The 20,258-nt window shown below is 44.5% G+C and overlaps 4 protein-coding genes across 8 annotated transcripts in view; all 4 read right to left on the reverse strand.

The window, feature by feature from the left end:
- The window catches only part of LOC133915066 (protein GLUTELIN PRECURSOR ACCUMULATION 3), an 87,947-nt gene extending 80,316 nt beyond the window's left edge, over positions 1-7,631 (reverse strand). Inside the window, exon 1 of the mRNA XM_062358072.1 lies at positions 7,627-7,631. The gene's annotated coding sequence lies outside the window, so the exon portion shown is untranslated. The remainder of the gene's footprint in view (positions 1-7,626) is intronic.
- Positions 483-5,152, reverse strand: LOC133915064 (uncharacterized). 3 transcript variants are annotated; one of them, XM_062358069.1, is made up of 6 exons: positions 4,756-5,152; positions 4,334-4,459; positions 4,176-4,234; positions 2,428-4,074; positions 1,484-1,619; positions 483-1,406 (listed from the first exon to the last, which is right to left on the reverse strand). In XM_062358069.1, the coding sequence occupies exons 2-6, from the start codon at positions 4,446-4,448 to the stop codon at positions 730-732; spliced, it is 2,634 nt and encodes an 877-aa protein (XP_062214053.1). In that variant the 5' UTR covers positions 4,449-4,459; positions 4,756-5,152; the 3' UTR covers positions 483-729. The 3 variants fall into 3 exon arrangements, with proteins under 3 accessions (XP_062214053.1, XP_062214055.1, XP_062214054.1); XM_062358071.1 differs by having other exon boundaries at positions 1,484-1,616; positions 4,756-5,149; XM_062358070.1 differs by lacking the exon at positions 4,756-5,152 and adding an exon at positions 4,553-4,747.
- A 5,997-nt stretch (positions 7,632-13,628) lies between the features above and the next one.
- Positions 13,629-14,753, reverse strand: LOC133915068 (uncharacterized). Its single transcript, XM_062358077.1, has one exon. It carries the CDS (start codon positions 14,287-14,289, stop codon positions 13,822-13,824), a length of 468 nt encoding a protein of 155 aa, XP_062214061.1. The 5' UTR covers positions 14,290-14,753; the 3' UTR covers positions 13,629-13,821.
- Positions 14,754-15,011: 258 nt separating this feature from the next.
- LOC133915067 (uncharacterized) lies at positions 15,012-19,758 on the reverse strand. 3 transcript variants are annotated; one of them, XM_062358075.1, is made up of 6 exons: positions 18,954-19,758; positions 17,796-18,010; positions 16,371-16,554; positions 16,215-16,300; positions 15,526-15,617; positions 15,012-15,366 (listed from the first exon to the last, which is right to left on the reverse strand). In XM_062358075.1, exons 1-6 carry the CDS (start codon positions 19,326-19,328, stop codon positions 15,107-15,109), a joined length of 1,212 nt encoding a protein of 403 aa, XP_062214059.1. In that variant the 5' UTR covers positions 19,329-19,758; the 3' UTR covers positions 15,012-15,106. The 3 variants fall into 3 exon arrangements, with proteins under 3 accessions (XP_062214059.1, XP_062214060.1, XP_062214057.1); XM_062358076.1 differs by having other exon boundaries at positions 16,371-16,551; positions 18,954-19,757; XM_062358073.1 differs by having other exon boundaries at positions 16,371-16,596; positions 18,954-19,756.
- Positions 19,759-20,258: the final 500 nt, after the last annotated feature.

The following is a 20,258-nucleotide window of genomic DNA, read 5'->3' on the forward strand; positions in this document are numbered from 1 at the left end:
GCAAGCTTGAACCACTGGAGTTTCACGTGAATTTGACGTGCCTTCTGCAACAAACCCTGCAGCACCAAATTGGCTGCTGTCATACGAGGAAACAGGGTTTACATTTGATGGAAGTCAAGGGGAGGCTTTTCTGTTCGCTAAAATTACAAACGGCTCAGGTCTGAATCAAAAGGTTTCATTCGCAAAAAAGGAAGAGAAAACAAAGAAAAGAAAAAAGTGATTAGAGATAAAGCAAAATTAGAGCAAGATACCTGCACCAACCAATTCACAACAGACCAGGATTCAGGTTCAGTTATCAGTACTGTGGCTACAACACAACAATGCCAATCCCACCAGGTATTTCCTCTACAACAATGAGATAAATACAGCTGAAAAGATATGCTACTTCCATTAACCACGGACCATTGTTAGCAAATTTAGCATGCATCGATATTTTCCTGCATCATGACAACTCATAGGCGACCATTAACACACAGCTAGTATTTACCCAAAATGAGGCTGATAATCATTTTCACCCACAACTGCCCAAATTGTCCACAAAACAGGCCAATAATGTTTTACTCATGCAGACATTGACCAATCATCAGATAATGAGTAGGTTAGCGATATTCCACTCTTAAGAACACTACACAATTGCATGAGCAACGCTACCAATATACAAATATAAGACAACACATGGAACAAAACCCTTGTGTCAACTGGTATCGTTAGTGAGGGGATCAACACCTGCTACAAAAACGAGCCAGTCAAAAGATCAGCGACAATTTCATCAACCAAGGAACCTAGCAACTCCATCGCTATGTCTCCGCCAACTTGGTATGATTCCATCTTGAAATCAACCCAACTCCCCATAGGACTACTCATTTCTCTGTAGACAAGTTCATCTACCATCCACTCCTCAGCAACCTTCAGACCAGTCATCTCTCGATGGATTTCATCTGCTGAGAGGTTCTGCAGAACTGCCATTCCCATAAACCATGAGCTATAGCCAGCGTTGAAGTAGTATGCACATTTCACACTCAATAATTCATTTATACAGTCAAAGAGCAGCCTCCGCCTCAATCTGAAAGCTTTGTCCTCTTCACCAACTAACAGCCTAATATTGCCATTTAATAGTTCCAACAGATGTGGATCCAGAATTTCCGAATTACCAAACCGCTCCAAACAAGAGAAAATGTGACCAATTGGAGAGGCAGCATTCAAAATTTCTCTTATAAACTCCACCTCCTGTCTATAGTCCATATGACATGAGCTGCTGCTTTCTGATCGGGGGATTTCTGATGTAGTCACTGTGATTGAGGAGGCTGTGTCAGAATACTCTGACAAAGCTTCCACTTCTAGAAATTTGTTGAAGTGTGTAGAATCAGAAGTTGTTGCTCCTTCTGTTGAACTAAATAATCTGGTTCCTGTAAACATGAAACAGGGAGAGATTTGAGGATGGTCCATGGCTAGTGCTATAGCAAAACCAAGCTACTCGATTTACCGTTTGCACTTCTCCAGCTCTCTGATGAGCTGCAGGTTTCAGTCGAAAGAGAAGCTTCCCATGTCGAAAGAGAGCTTAGACGAAGATGCTCTAGCTCCGCGGCATCATTATCATACTTTGCAGATTGCGATGACTGCTGAAAGGGAGCTAATGTCAGCATACAGATCAATGCTTAACCTGTCATGACTACATTAATATAGAGACAGTTCTCTTTGTGCTGGTATCAGGTTTGGTTACAGCCTTAGTAGCACAAATGAGAATGCTTAAGTGTTCAACTCTAATTCAGAATAACAAAGTTGGATTTCTTGAAATATATTGATATATGACATTAATTCAGTGCTTCTAACTTTGCTCTGATCTGATTGTTTGCATCCTCAGTTAAAATAGAAGAAAAATGGACCTGATACTACATAAAATGGAAGATATGCACCTAAATCTACTGAAAAATGGAAGATTCATCATTTAAAATATTCAGCTTTTTATATATAGACTGTTATGCCAATAGCACCTTATTTTTAGTTGATCAAGTAAAGTCTGCTTGACAACCTACCAGATAAAGAGGTGCAGTTTTTGGGGTAGAAAATTGATTTACAAACATTAATACGAACTATTTCAACATTATTAACACCTAAGTCTAGTGCTGTTACTTCTGTTGGACAACACAGATGTGCCTCTCTTTTAGCGCAGGACAAGATATATGCATCTTTTGATGTATTATCAGCTACTGTACTGTCAAAGTCCTCTCAAACTTGAAATGCCAGATAAACAGTGTACTATAGCTATATTGAGAAAAGTTGTTATGCCTAACCAATTATGGAGCCGTTTGCTCTGATCTGTACAGTAAAAATTATCGAATGCGAAATCAGGAAATTAATATGCATAAGACAGTGATGATAAGAGGGCGTGACAGGAAGAGGTGTGTCTAGGTCTCTGAGGTGCCATACCTGGCTAATTTTTGTAGCACGGTCTGTCCGGGGGAGAGTGTTTTTTCCATCCCTGACAGACTGTAATGACTCCCCATCATAATCAGTAGAAGCAATGCTAGATGTTTCACATGCAGATGCCGTATCTTCAAAAACTGGTTGAGGGGCGTATACTCGAACACCTTTGGCTGGCTTAGAATAGGGTGATCTCACCCCTGAAGTCAATTCTCTCAATTTTTGCTCCAACAGAAGCCCCAAATAATCACCATCAATGACATCAAGTTTAGTGTTCGGTGTATTACTTGAAGTTGACACAGCATTTAGATTCTCTATAAACTCTTTTTCAACTGAATGATTGGGAGGGTGGGAGCCATCTAATGATTTGTCGACTGGTGAGGTAAATGTGAATGAAACAATCTCAGTGCTAATTTTCTTTTTGTTCGTTGAAAAAGATGATTGCTCATCTATCACAATGTTGTGCCGAATCCGCCTTTGGCTTCTGTCAGAAATTACGCTATCAGTTGACTGGCTTTTATCGGAGTACATCCTCCTGTCTTGTAACCTTCTTGGCTTGGGGATCGTTTTGGCTGTAGAATGAATTCTTGTATTTGCATGACTGGTTGGCTCCAAGTCCACCTTTCTGTTACCTTGAGTATTGTTTCCAGCGAATGTGCTAGCAGCCCCAACCTTTCTGGCTGATGTATGTATTTGATGAACATTGCTTCGTTGCCGGCTGGGTGTTGCTGGGTTTGAATTCACCTTGTGTTTAATGACCATAGTATTCTGCTTTCTGTTGTTCGGCACAACCACATTGGAAGAACTTGCTGCACCCATTCGATTATTATCCTTTCTTTGGTTCAACCCATTTCTCCCCACCGTGCTATTTTCAGGGTTCCTACTGCGAGTTTCAAGTTTTCTGCCGCCTTTTCTTATATCTTTTTTTCCTTGGGCATACATAGCTCGAACAACATTTGATGATCTATTGCTGGCCTTGACCTTTGGACCAACTGGAGCACATTCATTTGACTGTGAGATCCTGGAAGATGAGGTGCTCTCTGAACTTTTCAACCTTCCATCCAAAGGTTTTCCACTTGGTGGCCTAGAAGATGCAGAACCATCACGCTTCCTCAGTTCTTCATTAAGCTTCTGTGATCTTTGTTGGACTCCTATGATCTCTCTTGGGTTGTAGGCACGCGCAGCATTTGAGCGCCCAACATCATGAACTCCATAAGAACTGTTATTTTCAACTCCAGGCCTAATGATCCTAGATGCTGCCTCCATTATATCAGCTGCATTTCTGCCAGATATATGATTAGGGTTATTCATGGGAGACAATAACTTATATCGTGCAACAGATAGTGCCCTCTTGGCATATCTTGGAGGCAATGCTTCCATTTTAAACCGATCAATAGGACTACCCGGCATCTTATGGGGACTACCAACATAACTTCTGCCCATCAAATCGTCATGGCTGTTGGTTTGTAAGGATGGTTGCACAGTTAATGGCATGGGATTTGATTCGGATGAGCTTTTTGCAGGCATGGAATCTAAACCCATAAGCCTAGCCACAACAGTGGGACACCTCCTCGCCTGAGCTTCTTCATCAATTACTGAAGACGAGCAACTATGCTCACTGCTTTCCTTCAAGCTCGACGCATCTTCGAGGATCTGCCAAATGTCAAACCAGTGATACACACAGCTTTAGTCATTCAGGACATTAAGCAACAAACAGAACTACACCCAAAAAAATTGTGCGCAAGAGCACGCACCGAATTCGACCGTGTACTTCGTGTACCACCATCAACTTCCTTCTCACCTCCAGTATTCCCTGCAAAGAGGATGGTTAGGATAGAAGCACAGCACGTCCCTTGTGAAAATGTACCCAGATTACAGCAACCACTCGACTCCTATTTCACATTTTGCTTACTTGAAATCGGAGAACTGCTCCCGCTTCCGCTGAATAGCCGCTTCTTAGACTTCTTACCCCAATCAAGCAGGCCAAAAAATCCATGCCCCTTTGAAGCAGCTTTCTCCACATCCATCTCTCCTCACTCTACACTTGCAAATAAAATTGCTCACGTAAACACAACAAATCAAAATTACAAAGAATCCTAAGCATATGTAGCCCAAATGCAGCTAAACTCACTAATCAAGAGAGCACCAGCACCAAGTCCCCCGAAACCCAATCTTTATCCCAACTTTGACCTCGCACAAACCAAGAATTCCAACAAAGAGCTGAGCCCCCGCATCCTACCAACAAGCTTCTATGGGGGTAATCCCCAACCCAAACCACTCCAAGAAACCACAAGTCACCCACACCCATAGAACAGAACGCCATAAAGATCCAACCTTTCCGGGGCAGCGCGGGTCAACGGCGCGGGATTCACCAAACCAGCGCCCAATCCGAGCCGAATCGCTGAGCAGACGAATCCGGATCGAGCCGCATTGGGCCGTGCCTCGCCCGGGAGCTCCCAAAGCCGCGATCCCCCCCCCCCCCCCCCCTCCACGAACACCTCGAGCAAATTTTTCGCCGCGGAGGAGGATCCGTGCGAGGCGCGAGGAGGGCTTCACATTAGGGTTGCCGAGGCGGGGAGGAGGCGAGGGTGGGAGGCGGCCGCGGCTGCGGAATCCATTAATGCCGCTGCGTGAGAGAGAGAGAGAGAGAGAGAGAGGCGTCCTCTCTGTCCTGTGCTCTTCGTCTGGTCTTGGTTGGGTTCTCCTCTTAAAAAAGAAGAATTTTGGAGGGCGGGGGGCTTTTTTAGGATCGGTTTGGTCGTTTTCGTGATGTAAGTAACGAGATTTTGGCGTTTGGGATTGGATGATTTGGCCCCAGGTAACCAGGTTTTTGGAGTTTTGTAGAGCAGTTAGTCCGGGGCAAAAGAATGATTTCTTGGTGTTGATAGGACAGTCTGTGGAGACAACTGGGATTCTAGAGAAGGGTTAATGTCTGCTACTCTGCTCTTGATTTTCTTCTCCAGGTTAATACTGTTGCACAGTCATAGTATACCGCTCAAAAAAAGGTTTTATGTATGAAATGAAGTGATGAACAATGTTTCATTCCCACTAACCATAGTCTTGCTGTGTATTTTCCACTGTTGTTTTTCATGTATCAAGCCATACAGATTGCGAGTTTTAAGATGACTGCATTAGCCAACTGTCCCCATTTTCTAAAAAATAATAAGGTTATAAGTTAAAAGTGTTTTTGGCAGTCAATGATTGTCTAGAAATCCTACATTAAAAATCAAATATCTACACATCTTGTGTGAAATTTTAGCACTTCCAACAGGTTTGAATGCTCTTGTTAGAATTTTAAAACTTGCAAACTAGAGGACTGTTACTCTTACAAATTCACATTCTTTAGTTTAGCTCTGTTCTTCCAAAGGTGCAATACATTTGTCAGTTTGGACCATTTTATTTGTTTACAAAGACATGTCATTTCCGGTTCCTGAGATAGAATTTCCCAATACACCATAGGAGATCTACATATTATCACTCATTTTGGTCCAAATTATTTCAACAACGAACTCCTTAGTTTTTGCATGGGTCAAGCCTTTGTATTGTCCAGCAATACTCCCTTCAGTTAAAAATACTTAATATTTTAAACAAGGTTTGATCAAATATTTAAAATTTTAAATGGCAATAACTTTTAAAATAATCAGTTTGTAAATACCAAAAATCATATAAGTAGGTTTTTCTTGAACAATATTTTCTTAATCTTATAAATTTATTAGATTTTATAAATATATTATAGTACAAAATAGTGGTAACAAATACATATCGGAGATCGTATCATGTCCAAAACATATGCATTTTTTACTGGAGAGTAATTCTCTGCATACAACTGCATCTTAGTGAATTGTGTGGATTTCCAGTAGCATGGGCGAAATTGTCTCAGTCATTTACACTAATTACTCAATTAACCACAACTTGATACAATCTTTGGTCCGAATAAGAATGACAATGGGTACAGACTACCTGTGGGTTTGTGTCGTATTCTTTGCACATGGGTTTGGGCACTAGTTTTATTTTAAGCCCGACAGCTAGATAAACATAGGCATGGCTTGACCCTTGTACCACTTCTAAGTACCTGATAATTATTAAATTATCTATTTGTATATATGAACTACGTGATATAATATCGCATATGTGAATTATATGTGAGATACTTGTTACTTATCTAAGATATATGTTAATTATATGTGTGATGCATTTTTAATTGATGAAATTCGTATTATATATTTCATGTGGTTTTTCTATATCCTCTATATGTATATGTTTACATGCCTATAAATATATAGGCGTGTTGCCAGGATATGAGTGACATTTCTTATCATGACCGGTAATGGACACAGACATAGATTTGGAAATTAGCTCACGTTTAGATAACCCAACCCCGTAGGTTTTGTGCCGGTTGCCGGTGCCAATATGTACGGTAAGCTGTGATTGTGACGGTGCTACGGTAGTCCAAGCGGTGGATGGCGTATCATACCCTGACACGGGCACGGCAGGTCGGGCGGCTCGATCACAGGCGAAGGGAATGTTTGGCCATTATCCCACGGCAGAGATGAACCGACGCACGGCTTCATGGTTGGTGGCGGCGTGACCCCGTGGCGGACAAAACCGGCATCATCGCGCTGTTAACCACGCCAAAACCGCCTCGCCAATGCGGTGCCGCCGCGGCAGGGTTGTCATGTACGTGCGTCCACGCCGCGAGACGCCAATGGCGACGTACGCTTTGGATGATACGAAGCTGACCGAACATCTCACCAACCGCCATCGCAGAAGCGCAGCGGGAGGGAGAAGAAGCATCGCACGCAGTGTGTCTGCTACGGGGAGTGCAGAGGCTTATCTCGTCCACAAGGCACGCATTCATCTGCTACGGGCCAGTGACAGTGATCCTGCCTGCCTGTGTCTGTAGACAGCAGCCTGACCGGTGCATTCTCGATCCGCAACTATACGCGGTTGACGATGGAGATTAGAGAGGGGTAATCACGCATCCAGTTCCATCGGTTCCTTCGCAGGCAGGGCACAGTTAATATTAGTGTCTGATGCTGCAACAGCAACGGTTAAGGACACAGGATTAGTGGGAGTATTGGTAAACAGTTTTGTTCTGCTCGTGAGTGTGTGGGGTGCGTGTGGTGTGATGCCTCAACAACCACGCCATTACCGTACCTAGACGAAGGCTTATCCCTTGGCTTCGATTCGATAGGTAGGATGGCGTCGTCTCGTCGATGGAAGACGGCAGCTGCGGTGCAGAGATGGCTGTCCTAACTCCTAACGGTTGTGCCGCTGGTCTGCTACTGATCATCCTGACGAATTTAGGGAGCAGGTTGATTGGTCGCTCGCGCACCACTGTCAAGCTCAGAGGAGACTGACTACCTATCTAGGCGTTCTCCACTGTCATCAGATCGAACAATCGACAGCTCGAATTGACGAATCCTTGGAGCAATATGACCTGCCTTTTCTCTCTCTTCTTTTTGTCCTCTTTCCCTGTAGTCTCGAAACATTACCAGCATATCTTATATTTATTAATTAGAGATTTTTTTTCCTCCACGTTAATCCTAGAAAAATCTTATAAATTTTCATAAAAAAATAAAACATCCGACCGTCGAATTGATTGATTGACTAATTGTAACCATAGATCAACAATAAAAAAACAAAAAATTAAAAAACAAATCATAGAGTCTAACTCTAAGGCTGCTTCTTTGCTTGTCTTTTTTTTACACCCTTTATCCAACAAGATTACATTAGCAAACTTCAACTTAATTACGTTAGCAATAAACACACTTTTCCAAATCAATTAAAATATGCCAATTAAATATGCGTGTAATCAAACATTACAAAATTAAAACAACAGAACGCAAACATATTACGGATTATCACATAAAAGTAATATCAAAGAATTTATAATGTATTTCAAAAATAATAATATGAGATACGGTGATGACATTAAAAATAATAATAATTTCAAAAAATCAAGAAACAAACAAAAATCAATTTGCATAACACATAAAATGAAAAATATAAATTAGATCTATTCACAAATAATAAATATAATTCCAATATTATAAATAAAAATTACATTTATATTTTACATTCTACTATTTAAATATAAATAGCTGATGTATCTTAACATACAACTATTATTAACACAAATATCGGCATATATTAATAAGAAGAGTGAACTTTACATGCGCCAGAGGCACAAAAGCAACAAACAGACTGTTCGACAGGGCAGGAAACAAAACAGATTACTCGCTGGTTTTGGTCTCATCACGATGATCGATCTGAAAAGATGATTCTTTCCTTGTTCCTGTTGTTGTGTAACTAACAGTCCAGAGAAGCACATGTAGGTAAACTGTCACCATGACAGTTTTTCCCCCCTGGGTAAGCAAAGGTTTATGCTTGAGGTGGTCTGTCGTCAGTCAGGTAAATGCAGCGCGTGGGGATCTCCCTTTTTTTTCCATGTTGCTGCACTGCGTTTGCATTTGCACCTTGAGCCACAAGTTCAGTTGGGAGTAGTGCGGAAGTTGGTGCAGCTAGCAGTAGCAATAGCACAGCAGAGGACGATGACGGTGAGAGTGCTAGCTATTTTTTCACTCTTCCCCACGCTTTCAGAGAGCAAAGGCTCACTCTTTTTTTTTTCTGCTTTCTAGGTAGGAGATCCTGCAAGATTTATACATACCTTTTCATGTAAACGAAGCAGTTGCACAGTGCAGTGCAAGCGGCACTCTGAAAAGATGACACCATACGCATGTACATGGAGTAATCTTTACAAGTTGCAACCAACCAACCGCACTTAAATTGCGTGCACATTGTATTCCAGCTGATCGATAGAGTTCAACCTTCTTGATTTTCCAGGAAAAAAATAAAGAAAGTCGACCGTGAAGCCCTATCTTCCATCCTTTGGCTGAACTGAGAGTACGCTCACAGAGAGATGAGAGAAGCAACTTACGCCGTACTAATAATTTCTCAATCACAATGGCGCCACAGGCCAGAGCAATTATTTAGCTGCTACCAATCTTAGGGTCAGGTACAGCATGCAGTTTCATATGCATGTACCTCGCCATTCCATCTCGACCGTGAAGCCTGGCAATATGCAAGAAGAAGGCAAGGCACCTGCCTCTGATCCGGCGAATGTTTGCCCCATGCAGTGCTGTCGCGCTCTGGTGGTGTGTCGTGCATACCAAGAAAAGAAGAAGAACGATGGCGCCCATCCATCCAATGCGAGACTGCCGAACCAAATATGCAGGCGGCCTGGGAGCACAGCTGAACTAGTGATGGAATGAACGGGTGCACATGGCTCAGGGCCCTGGTCTTTCTCAGCGATTCGGCCAGCGTCGGTTGCTCCATTTGTGTCGTGTGGATGCGGACTGTTTCCTAGCTCCTACTCAAGTGGTGTACCCAGCTGACCTTGCTGCCTGCTACTGTTTTTTTTCTCTAGCACGCAGAAAAGCTACGCGTCATTGTATTAAGAAGAAAGAGTGATCTAATTTATAAGAAAAATTAGATCTGAAAAACTTAACAAGCATTGAATTACAACCCGCGAAACTCAGCTCACGCGCAAGACAAAGGAGAAAGAAATAGACCACAAACCCCCATAACAATCAAACAACGAAGGTACGAAAAAGCAGCATACAATACGACAACCACACAACAAATAGCAACCACACCAAAGCAACACTACACTGTAAGCAACCATGCCCTACTAGCACCTCAACCAGGACAACCCGACAACTCAACAGTCGAAGCCCTGCTTTCGCGCCTGACTACCCGACTAGGTCCGCGGCCACACCAAACCACAAGCTCAAAGACGGGTCCTGGGACGTCGGAACATAGCCACTGTCGTAAAGCGCCGAAAGGCGATGAGAAGCCCCACCGAACAAGAGAACAAAGGGGTCGGAGCAACGGTGGAGGATGGTGTGCCCTGCAAGGAGTGCCGCCAGTAGTAACACCAAGTAATAGAGGGATTCTCTGAAATGACGCCTTCAGGAAGGTGGCAGCAAAGGAACCGTCGTCGCTCGTCCGAGAGGCCGAACAAGGTTTTCACCCGAAAAGATCCTAGGTGAGAGTTTCATCATGGCGCCTTCAAGGAGGTTATGATGCCCGCAGGCGTCACCGTCGTTGACAATGGCATGGTGCCTGTAAGGGCTTTCGTCCTTAGTCCCCCCTACCACGGCATAACCCCTTGAAAAGCTTGAGGCTTGACGAGTCAACCAGACCAAGCACCTGCAAGAGAAGAACTAGCAGTACAAGAGCACAATGTATCCGTCAGCAAGAGACGACTAGGGTGAAGCCCTGGCCCACAGTAACACACAACATGGCCGCCAGGCTAGCACCCACATCATCTTTAGCAACGATCGACCACCACAAGGAGCACTGGGGGCTACTGACAGCCCAATCGGGTGCACGGTGTGCCAAGGCTAGCTGAAGGCCCGACTGGGATCGTCGATAGCAACGGCTCGGCCACAGGTAGAGTCGAGCAGGACGGCGACCCGTCGGCTAGTAGCCCACATCCGCAGCAATCGACGAGCCTCGCGAAGCCCACCTGCCCACAACCCCATTGCCGGAGCCAAAGGGACCGCAAATAGGCGGCAAGAGGTGAGTATTCGCGTGGATGCAGTCGAGAAGAGGTAGATCCGGTAAACTACGGCACGGATCTGACAGGAGCAAGCAGCCACAAGGGTGGATTCGGTCGGGCGAGCACAACACACAACAGGGGGAGGGGAAGAGAGAGAGGGGAGGAACGAGGGAGGACAGGGTTGCCATCGCCGTTGTCGCCGGGCGGCCTTGGAGGCAGCGGCCTAGCCGGATCTGGGTGGGGGGCTAGTGGTGACGGTGTACCCTAAGTCGCCTCCTGCCTGCTACTGTTTACGTTCTGTGTGTGCTTAAGAGGCTTCGAGCAACTCTCGAAGCAAACAGAGCTGCTACCTACCTGCGAGTTTTTTTTATTTTTATATTTTTTCGATTAAAAAATTAAATAAATAGATTTTTGATGAAAACAATTACAAAACTAGGCGCCTACCGCCCTCTCATGGGGCGGTTAGACCCTTACCGCCTCCTGAGAGGGCGATAAGCAATCACACAGGCTCTTACCGCACTTTCAGGGGGCGGGTAGGGCTTACAGCCCTCTGAAGGGGCGGTAAGCGCAGTACGTGAACATTAATCCGCGATGAACAGCACTCTGAAGTTCAATTTCCCCTCCTATCTTCTCTATGCAAAACAGTGATGTTCTGTTGCTCCAAAAATTCTAAAACTTTTTGTACATGTTCCCTAATTCATGTGCAACACATTCTAATTGAATTCACCAAAAAATCCTGTGTAGAATTTAAACTAAAATTCTCCAAAAAAAAGGCTACTTTTATAACTTCTAGCAATTGTTAGTGTCTCAAATAAATTTCTAAAAAACTGGTAAAATTCACTAATATTCTTCTTATGTGATGAGATAATTTCTAAAATTATTTTTAGTAGTAGGTTTATATATGTTTGAATTCAAATTAAGTTAAAAGAAGAATATCACATGAAATTATAAAAATACATATAAATAGTGCATTACAAAGGAATCCACTTTTTTACCATATAATATAGGGCTGAAAATAATTTTAGAAATTATCACATCATATAAGAAGAATATTAGTGAATTTTATCAGATTTTTAAAAATTTATTTGAGCCCTAAAAATTGCTAGAAGTTATAAAAGTAGCCTTTTTTGGAGAATTTTAGTGATAAAGGATTTTTTTTGAATTCAATTAAAATGGGTTGCACATAAATTATGAAATATGTAAAAAAGTTTTAGAATTTTTGGAACAATAAAATATTATTGTTTTGAATAGAAAAGGTAGGAGGGGAAATTGAACTTGAGATTACTGTTCATCGCGGATTACTGTTCATATACTGCGCTTACCGCGGGCTGTAATCCCTACTCGCCCCCGAAAGAGCGGTAAGAGCTGCTTACCGCCCTCAGGGGTGGTAAGAGCTGATTACCGTTAACCGTGTAACGAGAGTACGGTAAGCGTCTAGTTTTGCAATTGTTTTCATCAGAAATCTATTTATTTAATTTTTTAATCGAAAAAATATAAAAATAAAAAAACTCCCTACCTGCTGGTGTGCAGACCATCTGCTAACCTGGGCCTCGGACAGACCGACGGCCCATCATTTGCAGCAGAGCGGATGGATCGCACAGAGGCCCACGAACGAAATGCCGCGGCATCCCCTGGCAGACTCAGACTCAAACCTCAGGTGCACAGCCAACTATTTGTGTGTCTGGTTCGATGAGTCAATTGATCCTAGATGTGGAATGATTTATTACGAGATCATTTTGGTGCAAAGACTCCATTCCTAACGATTACACTAGACATCTACTTATGAGGAATGAGGTGGTGATGTATCAACCCTTCTCTTTCCTCAAAACCAAACAAAAATTTTGGGAGTGAGATGATCCATCACCATCTTGCTCCTCAAACCAAACATCTTGTTAATGTCCCTCCTCGCTTACTTTGCTACGACTACGAGCAAGCCTGGTGTTGATCTTGGAGAGGAGCTACTTGTCAACGTTGTTTCGGTCACTTAACAACACAGACAATTACTCCTCATGCTTCTGTTCATATGGATTCATGGTGCAGTGACTCTGTCTATGGCTTCCCCTCGAATATTGAATAACGCCGAAATGGTTCCATGGGAACTTAATTGCTCCGTCCGGCCTCCGGAGAAGCACGTCAACGCAAAAAAAAAATATGCTGAGTTTTATTGACGAGCAGCTAGAGATGTTCACGAATCATCTCCTGGTGCAGCTTCCATCTGAATGAATCAACTAATCAAGCCAAAACGTGTCCTAGAGGCATTCACGTTATTGGGAGCATTCCTGTCTATGTATTTCTTGCATCCGTAAGAACAGCAAAACAATCAGGCGGGAACACAGGGAGAAGAAGAAACACAAACTTGCATGAACGAACATTTACAAACACCAAGGACACGACGGTTAAAGCGCCCTGCCATGCCACGCGCGCCATGAAAGGTTAACACGACAGCACCTCCCAGTAGCTCGTCGCCGGTCAGTAGCGGCGGGAGTTTAATAACTGGTACTGATACGTTTCTAGTGTCAATTACTGTTGAATCGGTACGAATGGAGCACTATATATGTGATGTTTTGTAAGTAGTGTAGAGGCCTATCAATTGTTGCACATAGGGAGGCATTCAAGTTGTTGGGAGCATTCCCGTCTACGTATTTCTTGCATCCGTAAGAACAGCAAAACAATCAGGCGGTCACGCATGAACATGCACAGCCCGGGAACACAGGGAGAAGAAGAAGCACAAACTTGCATGAACGAACATTTACAAACACCAAGGCCGATTAAAGCGCCCTGACACGCCACGCCATGAAAAGGTTAACGCGACTGCGACAGCACCTCGTCGCCGGTCAGTGGCGGCGGACGAGGCCGGTGCAACGGTCCTTGATCCAGCGGAGCCCCCGGCGGAGCGACGCCTTGACCCTGGCCTCCACGGCGTAGGCTTTGTACCCCGCGACCCTCCGCCGGCGCTTCGCCTCGGGGTCGTCCGACCACCACGACACGGACCCCGCGCCCCCCTCGCCGCCGTGGGACGGCGGCCCGCTGCCCCGGAACTCCTCGAGGTCCCTCATCACGCGCGCGCGCGCGGCGACGACGTGTTTGGCGGTGCGCCCGGTGTCGCAGCCGCGTTGCACAGCTCGAGCCTTCTTGGAGGACGGACGTGGGAGGGCCGGCGCGCGTATATGTAGAGACAGACAGAGAGAGGAGACGGGGAGAATTCGCGGACGGGACGGCCACGACGGGACGGGCCGGTGATTGCGATCGCTTTGCGACGCTGCGAGGCGGGAAGTTTTCGTCGTTGGTGCTTGGCATGACATGCATCGACCGGCCGGAGAAAGAAATCGAGCAGGAGAGGACGGCACGCTGCGTTGAGCTCGCTCTCCCTGCTGCAATTATTTTAGCGGGAGTGGAGGAGCAGTGGTTGCCCCGTCCCGCTTCCGCAGCTGGGATTCGTCCGCCGCCTGCCTGCCTGACTCGTAGCTGGACGGAACGAGTCTCGGAGCAGTGGTTAAGCTATTTTCACAGCGCACACCTGCAGAAAACCATTCCATTGAAACAAAAGAATCAGCATCTGAATGTTATTCTTCAGGAAGAGTGAAATTCACATATAATATGCATCAACATACATCCATAACCAACATAATAATTCGCAAAAAGAAAAAAAACACATGAACAAGGCAACTGGGGCGGGTTAAGCTAGCATGCTATGCACGTTCAGTCAAATGCATTCGAGGATGGCTCATGGCACCCCTGTCGATGCCTCGATGATGCCACGAGAGAGAGAGAGAAAGAGAGAGAGAGAGAGAGAGAGAGAGAATCAATCAATACATGCATACACTGATAGAAGACATGATGCTTTTCTAGCTGAAGTGAAAATCTTTATTCCTTTTCCCTCTTTGTTTCTTCAAGTTATACAAGTCTCCAATTCTGCTTTCCCACCCATCCATCTTTACTTTCCCACAAAACATACCTACAACAGACAGCTTATTGGAGACAAGAAAAGTTAGCAGCATGTAAGCTTTAACTCGTACAACCCCCGTACATGAGGGCACTCGGTCTCTATGCGCCATAGATAGATGTGCTAAAGGCAGTTCAGTTCAAACGGCGAGCAGTCGTACTATCAAGCATTTACAGTCATCTCCATGTTGTGCTGAAATGGGAGACGAAAAACCGGAAATCCGGATGGTCTACATGTATCTGGCGCAGCCAGTTGTCAGCCTCCCGCATCAGTGAGGTGACGCCATCGTGCTCTCGGGTTCCATCAGATGCCCAAATGGAGGTGCGGAATTTGTAAGGCGCCAGCCCAAAGATAGGCAAAGATAGTTTGCCTGTTGCATTAGTGCAGCGGTTGACTCCCCCAAAACCAGGGCATGCTGGCATAGAAGGCTCACAATCTGCAAGAATAAAGGGAATGTAAAAACTCTATGCATCAATGGAAGACCAATGCAATCTAAAGTTGCATCTACAAAGGCAAATATTACACTGGTGTCATCTATCTGTGGCAAAGTAAAACACCCTATTTCATAGGGCACTAGAAGGCACTTAGTATTTACCCTTGCAAGGTGTTGCTAGACAATGGAATGTCAAAAAACAGGCATCAAGATCCTTCAACGTTGGTCCTGTTGGAATTCTATATATGGGGTACCTGCAATTGGAAGCATGAGGATGAAACCAGTAATGTATAGAATCATAGCAACGCCACATTAGCAGCGTTGCTCTTCTACACAGATTGTGTCTTATGCTGAAATTCAGCACAGTAGGCAAGCCACTGTTAGGCATTGCAACTGGTAGGCATCCTCTGCATGGGCCAGCACAGTTGGCAAATGTCATAACTCTGACCGATGCAACAGCATCATTCTAGTTTCTACAAACCAAAACATGGTATACAGAAAAAAGAAGAGCAACATTATGGCAGTGAAACTAGATGTTGTCGGATGATAAATACATGAGATCAACTTAGTGCAGATAGTTTGGAAAATTGTAGCAGCTCACATATTATGGGTAAGTCACAAGAAAAATTGACCTTCAAAAACTTAGCTCAACACATATCAAGTGGAAATTAGAAAAGAACTTGACCTCAATAACTCGTAGCAATCTCAAAAGTCAAAACATATGTTATAGCATATATAGCAATAGGGAACCTAGGGAACCATATTGCATCTATGGGATAAAAAAAAGCCTTACCGTAGGAAAATGGAAGTAGAAACCAAGTGAACAAAAATCAATAGTATTTGATACATACCATGCGACAGACATCCAGCTAGATGGGAGCAGATCACAGCTTTTGAACGTCTTCAGAGCTGGAAATCTACCTGCAAGAGTTGATACCTGAAGGCCATGCAGAGTAAGATTCTATACACAGGACGTCTATAGTAAGCATAGTTTATGAAAAACTCGCCTTGTTTGTCAGAGGTTCTCTACCATATGGAGGATCCCTCTCCAGATACTCAAATATTGGAAAACTTGAAGATGCATAAGCTTCACCATCATCACTTCGTAGGCCACCATTTTCCAGCCAATGTGTAGCATCCATGGATGGGACTCTTAGCCGGTCAACATCATTTTCACTGCTGCTCTCACTGCTAGTATCCATATATTCCCCATCACTTTCATCCCCAGGACGCCTTAAGTAAGCGAGAAAATTAACTAGAAAAAGTTATACACTATCAAAGACGTCACCAAGGTAATAAAAGCAACCATACTGCACAATGTGTTGGTTGTATCTATCTCTCCTTGTAACTTTCTCTTATTCATTTACTTCATTTCATTTCTTTTACTATATGTCCATGAGAGGAAAAAGGTTAAAGTCGACAGAGTAATAGCCAGTGTTATCGGGACACGGACACGGGTGTCGGAGTCCGACTCGGGTGCGGGTGTCCCACTCGGTAAACTCGAGAATGTAGGATTCAGGGATTCGCCTAATATATATTAATTTTTTAATTTTAAACTTAAGTATATACATAAAATATATATACAACATAGAGATCTACCTCTTCTTTAATACATTAGAAGGAGAAATAAAATCGTAGTTCCAATTTACCATCAATCCACTAGATTACGCTAAAAAGAAAATAGAAAATAGAAAGAAAAAAAACGTGAAATGGACCGTCATTACTTATTAATATTTGGCCCATCTGCCCATCCCCATCCAGCTTCACGCACACATCATGCACGCGAGTCCTCTAGCCAGCAGCCGCACACATCACGCACGCATCACACACTCCTCTCCTCCGCCGCCGCCTCCTCCTCCCAAGTCTTCTCCTATACGCCGCCGCCACCGCCTCCTCTCCCCCGGGGCCGTCGCCGCCTCCTCTGCTCCCCCGCTGGCACCTCCTCCCCCCGAATCTTCTCCTCTACGCCGTTGTCGCCACCGTTGCCTCCTTTTCTCCCCCACGGCTCAGATCTGGGCGGCGGCTAGTGAAAGGGGATGGGCGTCGGCGCGCCGGGCTACGGCGACGTGCTGCAATTACGTCTCCTCCTCCTCTCCCCTGTCTTCAACACGGCCAAACGTGTTGGATGCGTATCGCACCGTGTCCGACGTGAGTCGACACGGCAAATAAAATTTGGACACGCGTGTCCTTGTAACACAGCATATAACGTGACTAGATGTAAAAAAATTGAAAATCATGGAGTACATTCCTTACCATTCCATCAGTATTCAGTTAAGTTTTCTGTTACTACACCAAAGCTCAAAAAACCAAAGCATAAGCAAAGGCACAGGCAGTTGAAAGTAATATGCTACAAAGGTTGACGTTGTGATGGTTTTAGTCATGGGAACTATCTAGATATTATGAATTTGGTGTGATATAGACTAGGACGCTACCTGGTTCTTGAATTGGGTCTCGATGGATCTGCATACAGTTGGATAGCAGAAAGATATGGCACATAGTACTGTATCACAGAGTCACTGCCATTTAACACCAGTGGAACACCAGCCCCATAAGCACTCCATTCCCTGAAAGACTCCCACAGATCTCCAAGGCAGAAATAAGGTCGTGAAACCATAACATTGCCACTTCTCTGCATCCTTAGGCTTGTCTTCAAGACACCAAAACCATTATAATCAAATTATAGAGTTAGTAAGCAGCAGAAAAGCAAGATGGTTCTTTCAAGGATGGTGGTCTTTCAACCAAAAACTGAAATAGTTGTGCATGCACATAACATTGTACAAATATGGAAATCTGTTGTTCTGTCTTCCAAATTGCAGTCTGTATTTCTTACATTGTTTAGATTTGATAACAAAATCAAAATCCAGAGATAGCAATGGGTATACATACACACATTACATGGAAATGGGGATGAAACCACATGACCTGAGTCATGTGCTGGTTTGAAGTTTCTACAAGCAAAAGTTACTTTTACAGATCAAAGTTATAGCAAGTGGAGCATAGTAATTAAGAAACCCAATGTTTGAGAGAGACCTTTTCCATTTCACCACTATGGTCACTTACAATGTGAAGCATAAAACAGTGCTTCAAACCAAGAGCTAAGCCAACCAGCATTGGACGGACAGAATTTATAATTATAAGTTCTCATAAAGTTATCAACTACTAGAATCATGGTCATCTTCCTACATCAAAAAATTATTATTGCTGCTTTCAGTACAGAACTACTGTCATTAAAGCTGAAACAAATACTACAGACTATAATCCAAAACACGAACCCTTCTCTGATGTTAATTGCAGTGTTTGTCCAGAATCGTTTGCTTGCCTTTGCAAATGCAGCACAGAACTGTTTCCATGAACCGACAGCTAATAAGATACAACAACCACGTATCAAAGATTACCTACATGTACCTTGATTTAGCAGCCGCACACACTTTCTCAAGACCTAGGATAACAAATGAAATGGGGGAAAACTAGATACCACGGCATATAAGATTATACAATTTCATCGGAAACCCCTTCCTATCAACAACCGGATGACTCGAGACCACCATATTGCAATCTACTGAAGTAGCAAAGAGTAAGCCCCGGAATACCTTGGGCAAGTACTGCGCGGGCACCGAAGGCGTCGTAGAGGTAAGAAATCTCTCCAAATTCACAGCCTCATCCACCGCCCCCGCGTCCACCGCAGTCGCATTCACCTCAACCGCCGCCGTGGACGCCACCGACGGCTTCGACGAAGTCGTCGACGAGGAGTCATCGGAATCCACCCGGCTGTCCACATCCGTCGGCGCGGGCGCGGCCACCGCCCCCGGCTTCTGCCTCGCCGACCGTGGAGACGGCGACGGGGACCGGTGCCCCTGCAGCCGCCGCTGCTGCTGCTGCTGGCGGCGGACGTGGGGAGGATAGTAGAATCGGTTCTCAGGGACGCTGCGGGAGGAGGAAGCAGCGCCGTCGGATGGGCCTGCCATGGCGGCGGAGGCGAGGAGGGATGCGTAGGGGGCTTGGGGCTAGGGTTTTGCGGGGATGGGGATTGGGATGCTTAGGGTTAGGGTTTTGGTATCCAAGCCAAGCTCCGATGATGCGCTAGAGAGGGAAAATTGCGACAAATGCCAGCCACTTGATATTTTTTCAGAGTACTCAACATCTGTTAAAGCGGAAGTGTATTAATCTTGTGCAGGAGTGATCGATCTTACAAACTGCAGAACAACACTCGAGAGATTCCACACCAAAATTCATAACATCTCCAAGGTTAGCAGTGAAAATCCTTCCGCTTCTCGTGTTCCCAAGCAAGCCAGGAGACTAGTTCCTGGAGGCGGCGGCGGTTCAGTCCCAAGGCTGCCGCCAGTCACCTCGCTTGGCACTTCACACTCGAATCCACGCGCGGGCGCGAACACACCGCATCGGACCAGACCGACACTAGGGATCCCGGATCCGGATGTTATGACGTCGATGTTAGGGGGACTATTCCTGACATGTGCATTCAGTCTCACACTATAGTGTGCGATGTTAGAGATCCTCATCTCACTAGGGATGATTGGTTGCTCCATGATGCTAACCCGACGATATGTATTATTTTAGTTTGATATATTTCAGTTAGGTCTATTTATTAGTATTATAAATTACTTTTATATGAATAATTAATGAGACTCTAATTTTAGTATTACCCAGTAGTCTTAAATTCGATTTATCCGGATAAAAACTAGACTTAATCTATTTAAATAAATACAACTAACTAAATATTTTTTAAAAAGATATTACTTTTCTCACCCTGCATATACCATCGATTCATGCGCAACAATCACACCTACCCAAAAACAAAGGGGAGAAAACAAAGCCGCCCGTGTCGCTGCGCGGCTCGGCGCACCAAAGGGGCAGCCCACTTCCGTCGCTGTTTGCTG

Source organism: Phragmites australis, chromosome 4 (assembly GCF_958298935.1).
Source record: "Phragmites australis chromosome 4, lpPhrAust1.1, whole genome shotgun sequence".
NCBI classification, from domain to species: Eukaryota; Viridiplantae; Streptophyta; class Magnoliopsida; order Poales; family Poaceae; genus Phragmites; species Phragmites australis.

What these genes read in the sequence shown, in the direction of transcription:
- LOC133915064 (XM_062358069.1), bottom strand. Translation starts at nt 4,448, where the DNA reads ATGGATGTGGAGAAAGCTGCTTCAAAGGGGCATGGATTTTTTGGCCTG. An exon ending in GAGCAGTTCTCCGATTTCAA is followed by an intron (nt 4,235 to 4,333) that starts GTAAGCAAAATG and finishes TCCTCTTTGCAG; the next exon opens with GGAATACTGGAGGTGAGAAG. An exon ending in GTGCTACAAAAATTAGCCAG is followed by an intron (nt 1,620 to 2,427) that starts GTATGGCACCTC and finishes GCTCCCTTTCAG; the next exon opens with CAGTCATCGCAATCTGCAAA.
- LOC133915068 (XM_062358077.1), bottom strand. Translation starts at nt 14,289, where the DNA reads ATGTCATGCCAAGCACCAACGACGAAAACTTCCCGCCTCGCAGCGTCG.
- LOC133915067 (XM_062358073.1), bottom strand. Translation starts at nt 19,328, where the DNA reads ATGGCAGGCCCATCCGACGGCGCTGCTTCCTCCTCCCGCAGCGTCCCT. An exon ending in GAGAACCTCTGACAAACAAG is followed by an intron (nt 16,301 to 16,370) that starts GCGAGTTTTTCA and finishes CATGGCCTTCAG; the next exon opens with GTATCAACTCTTGCAGGTAG. An exon ending in AGCTGGATGTCTGTCGCATG is followed by an intron (nt 15,618 to 16,214) that starts GTATGTATCAAA and finishes TTCCAATTGCAG; the next exon opens with GTACCCCATATATAGAATTC.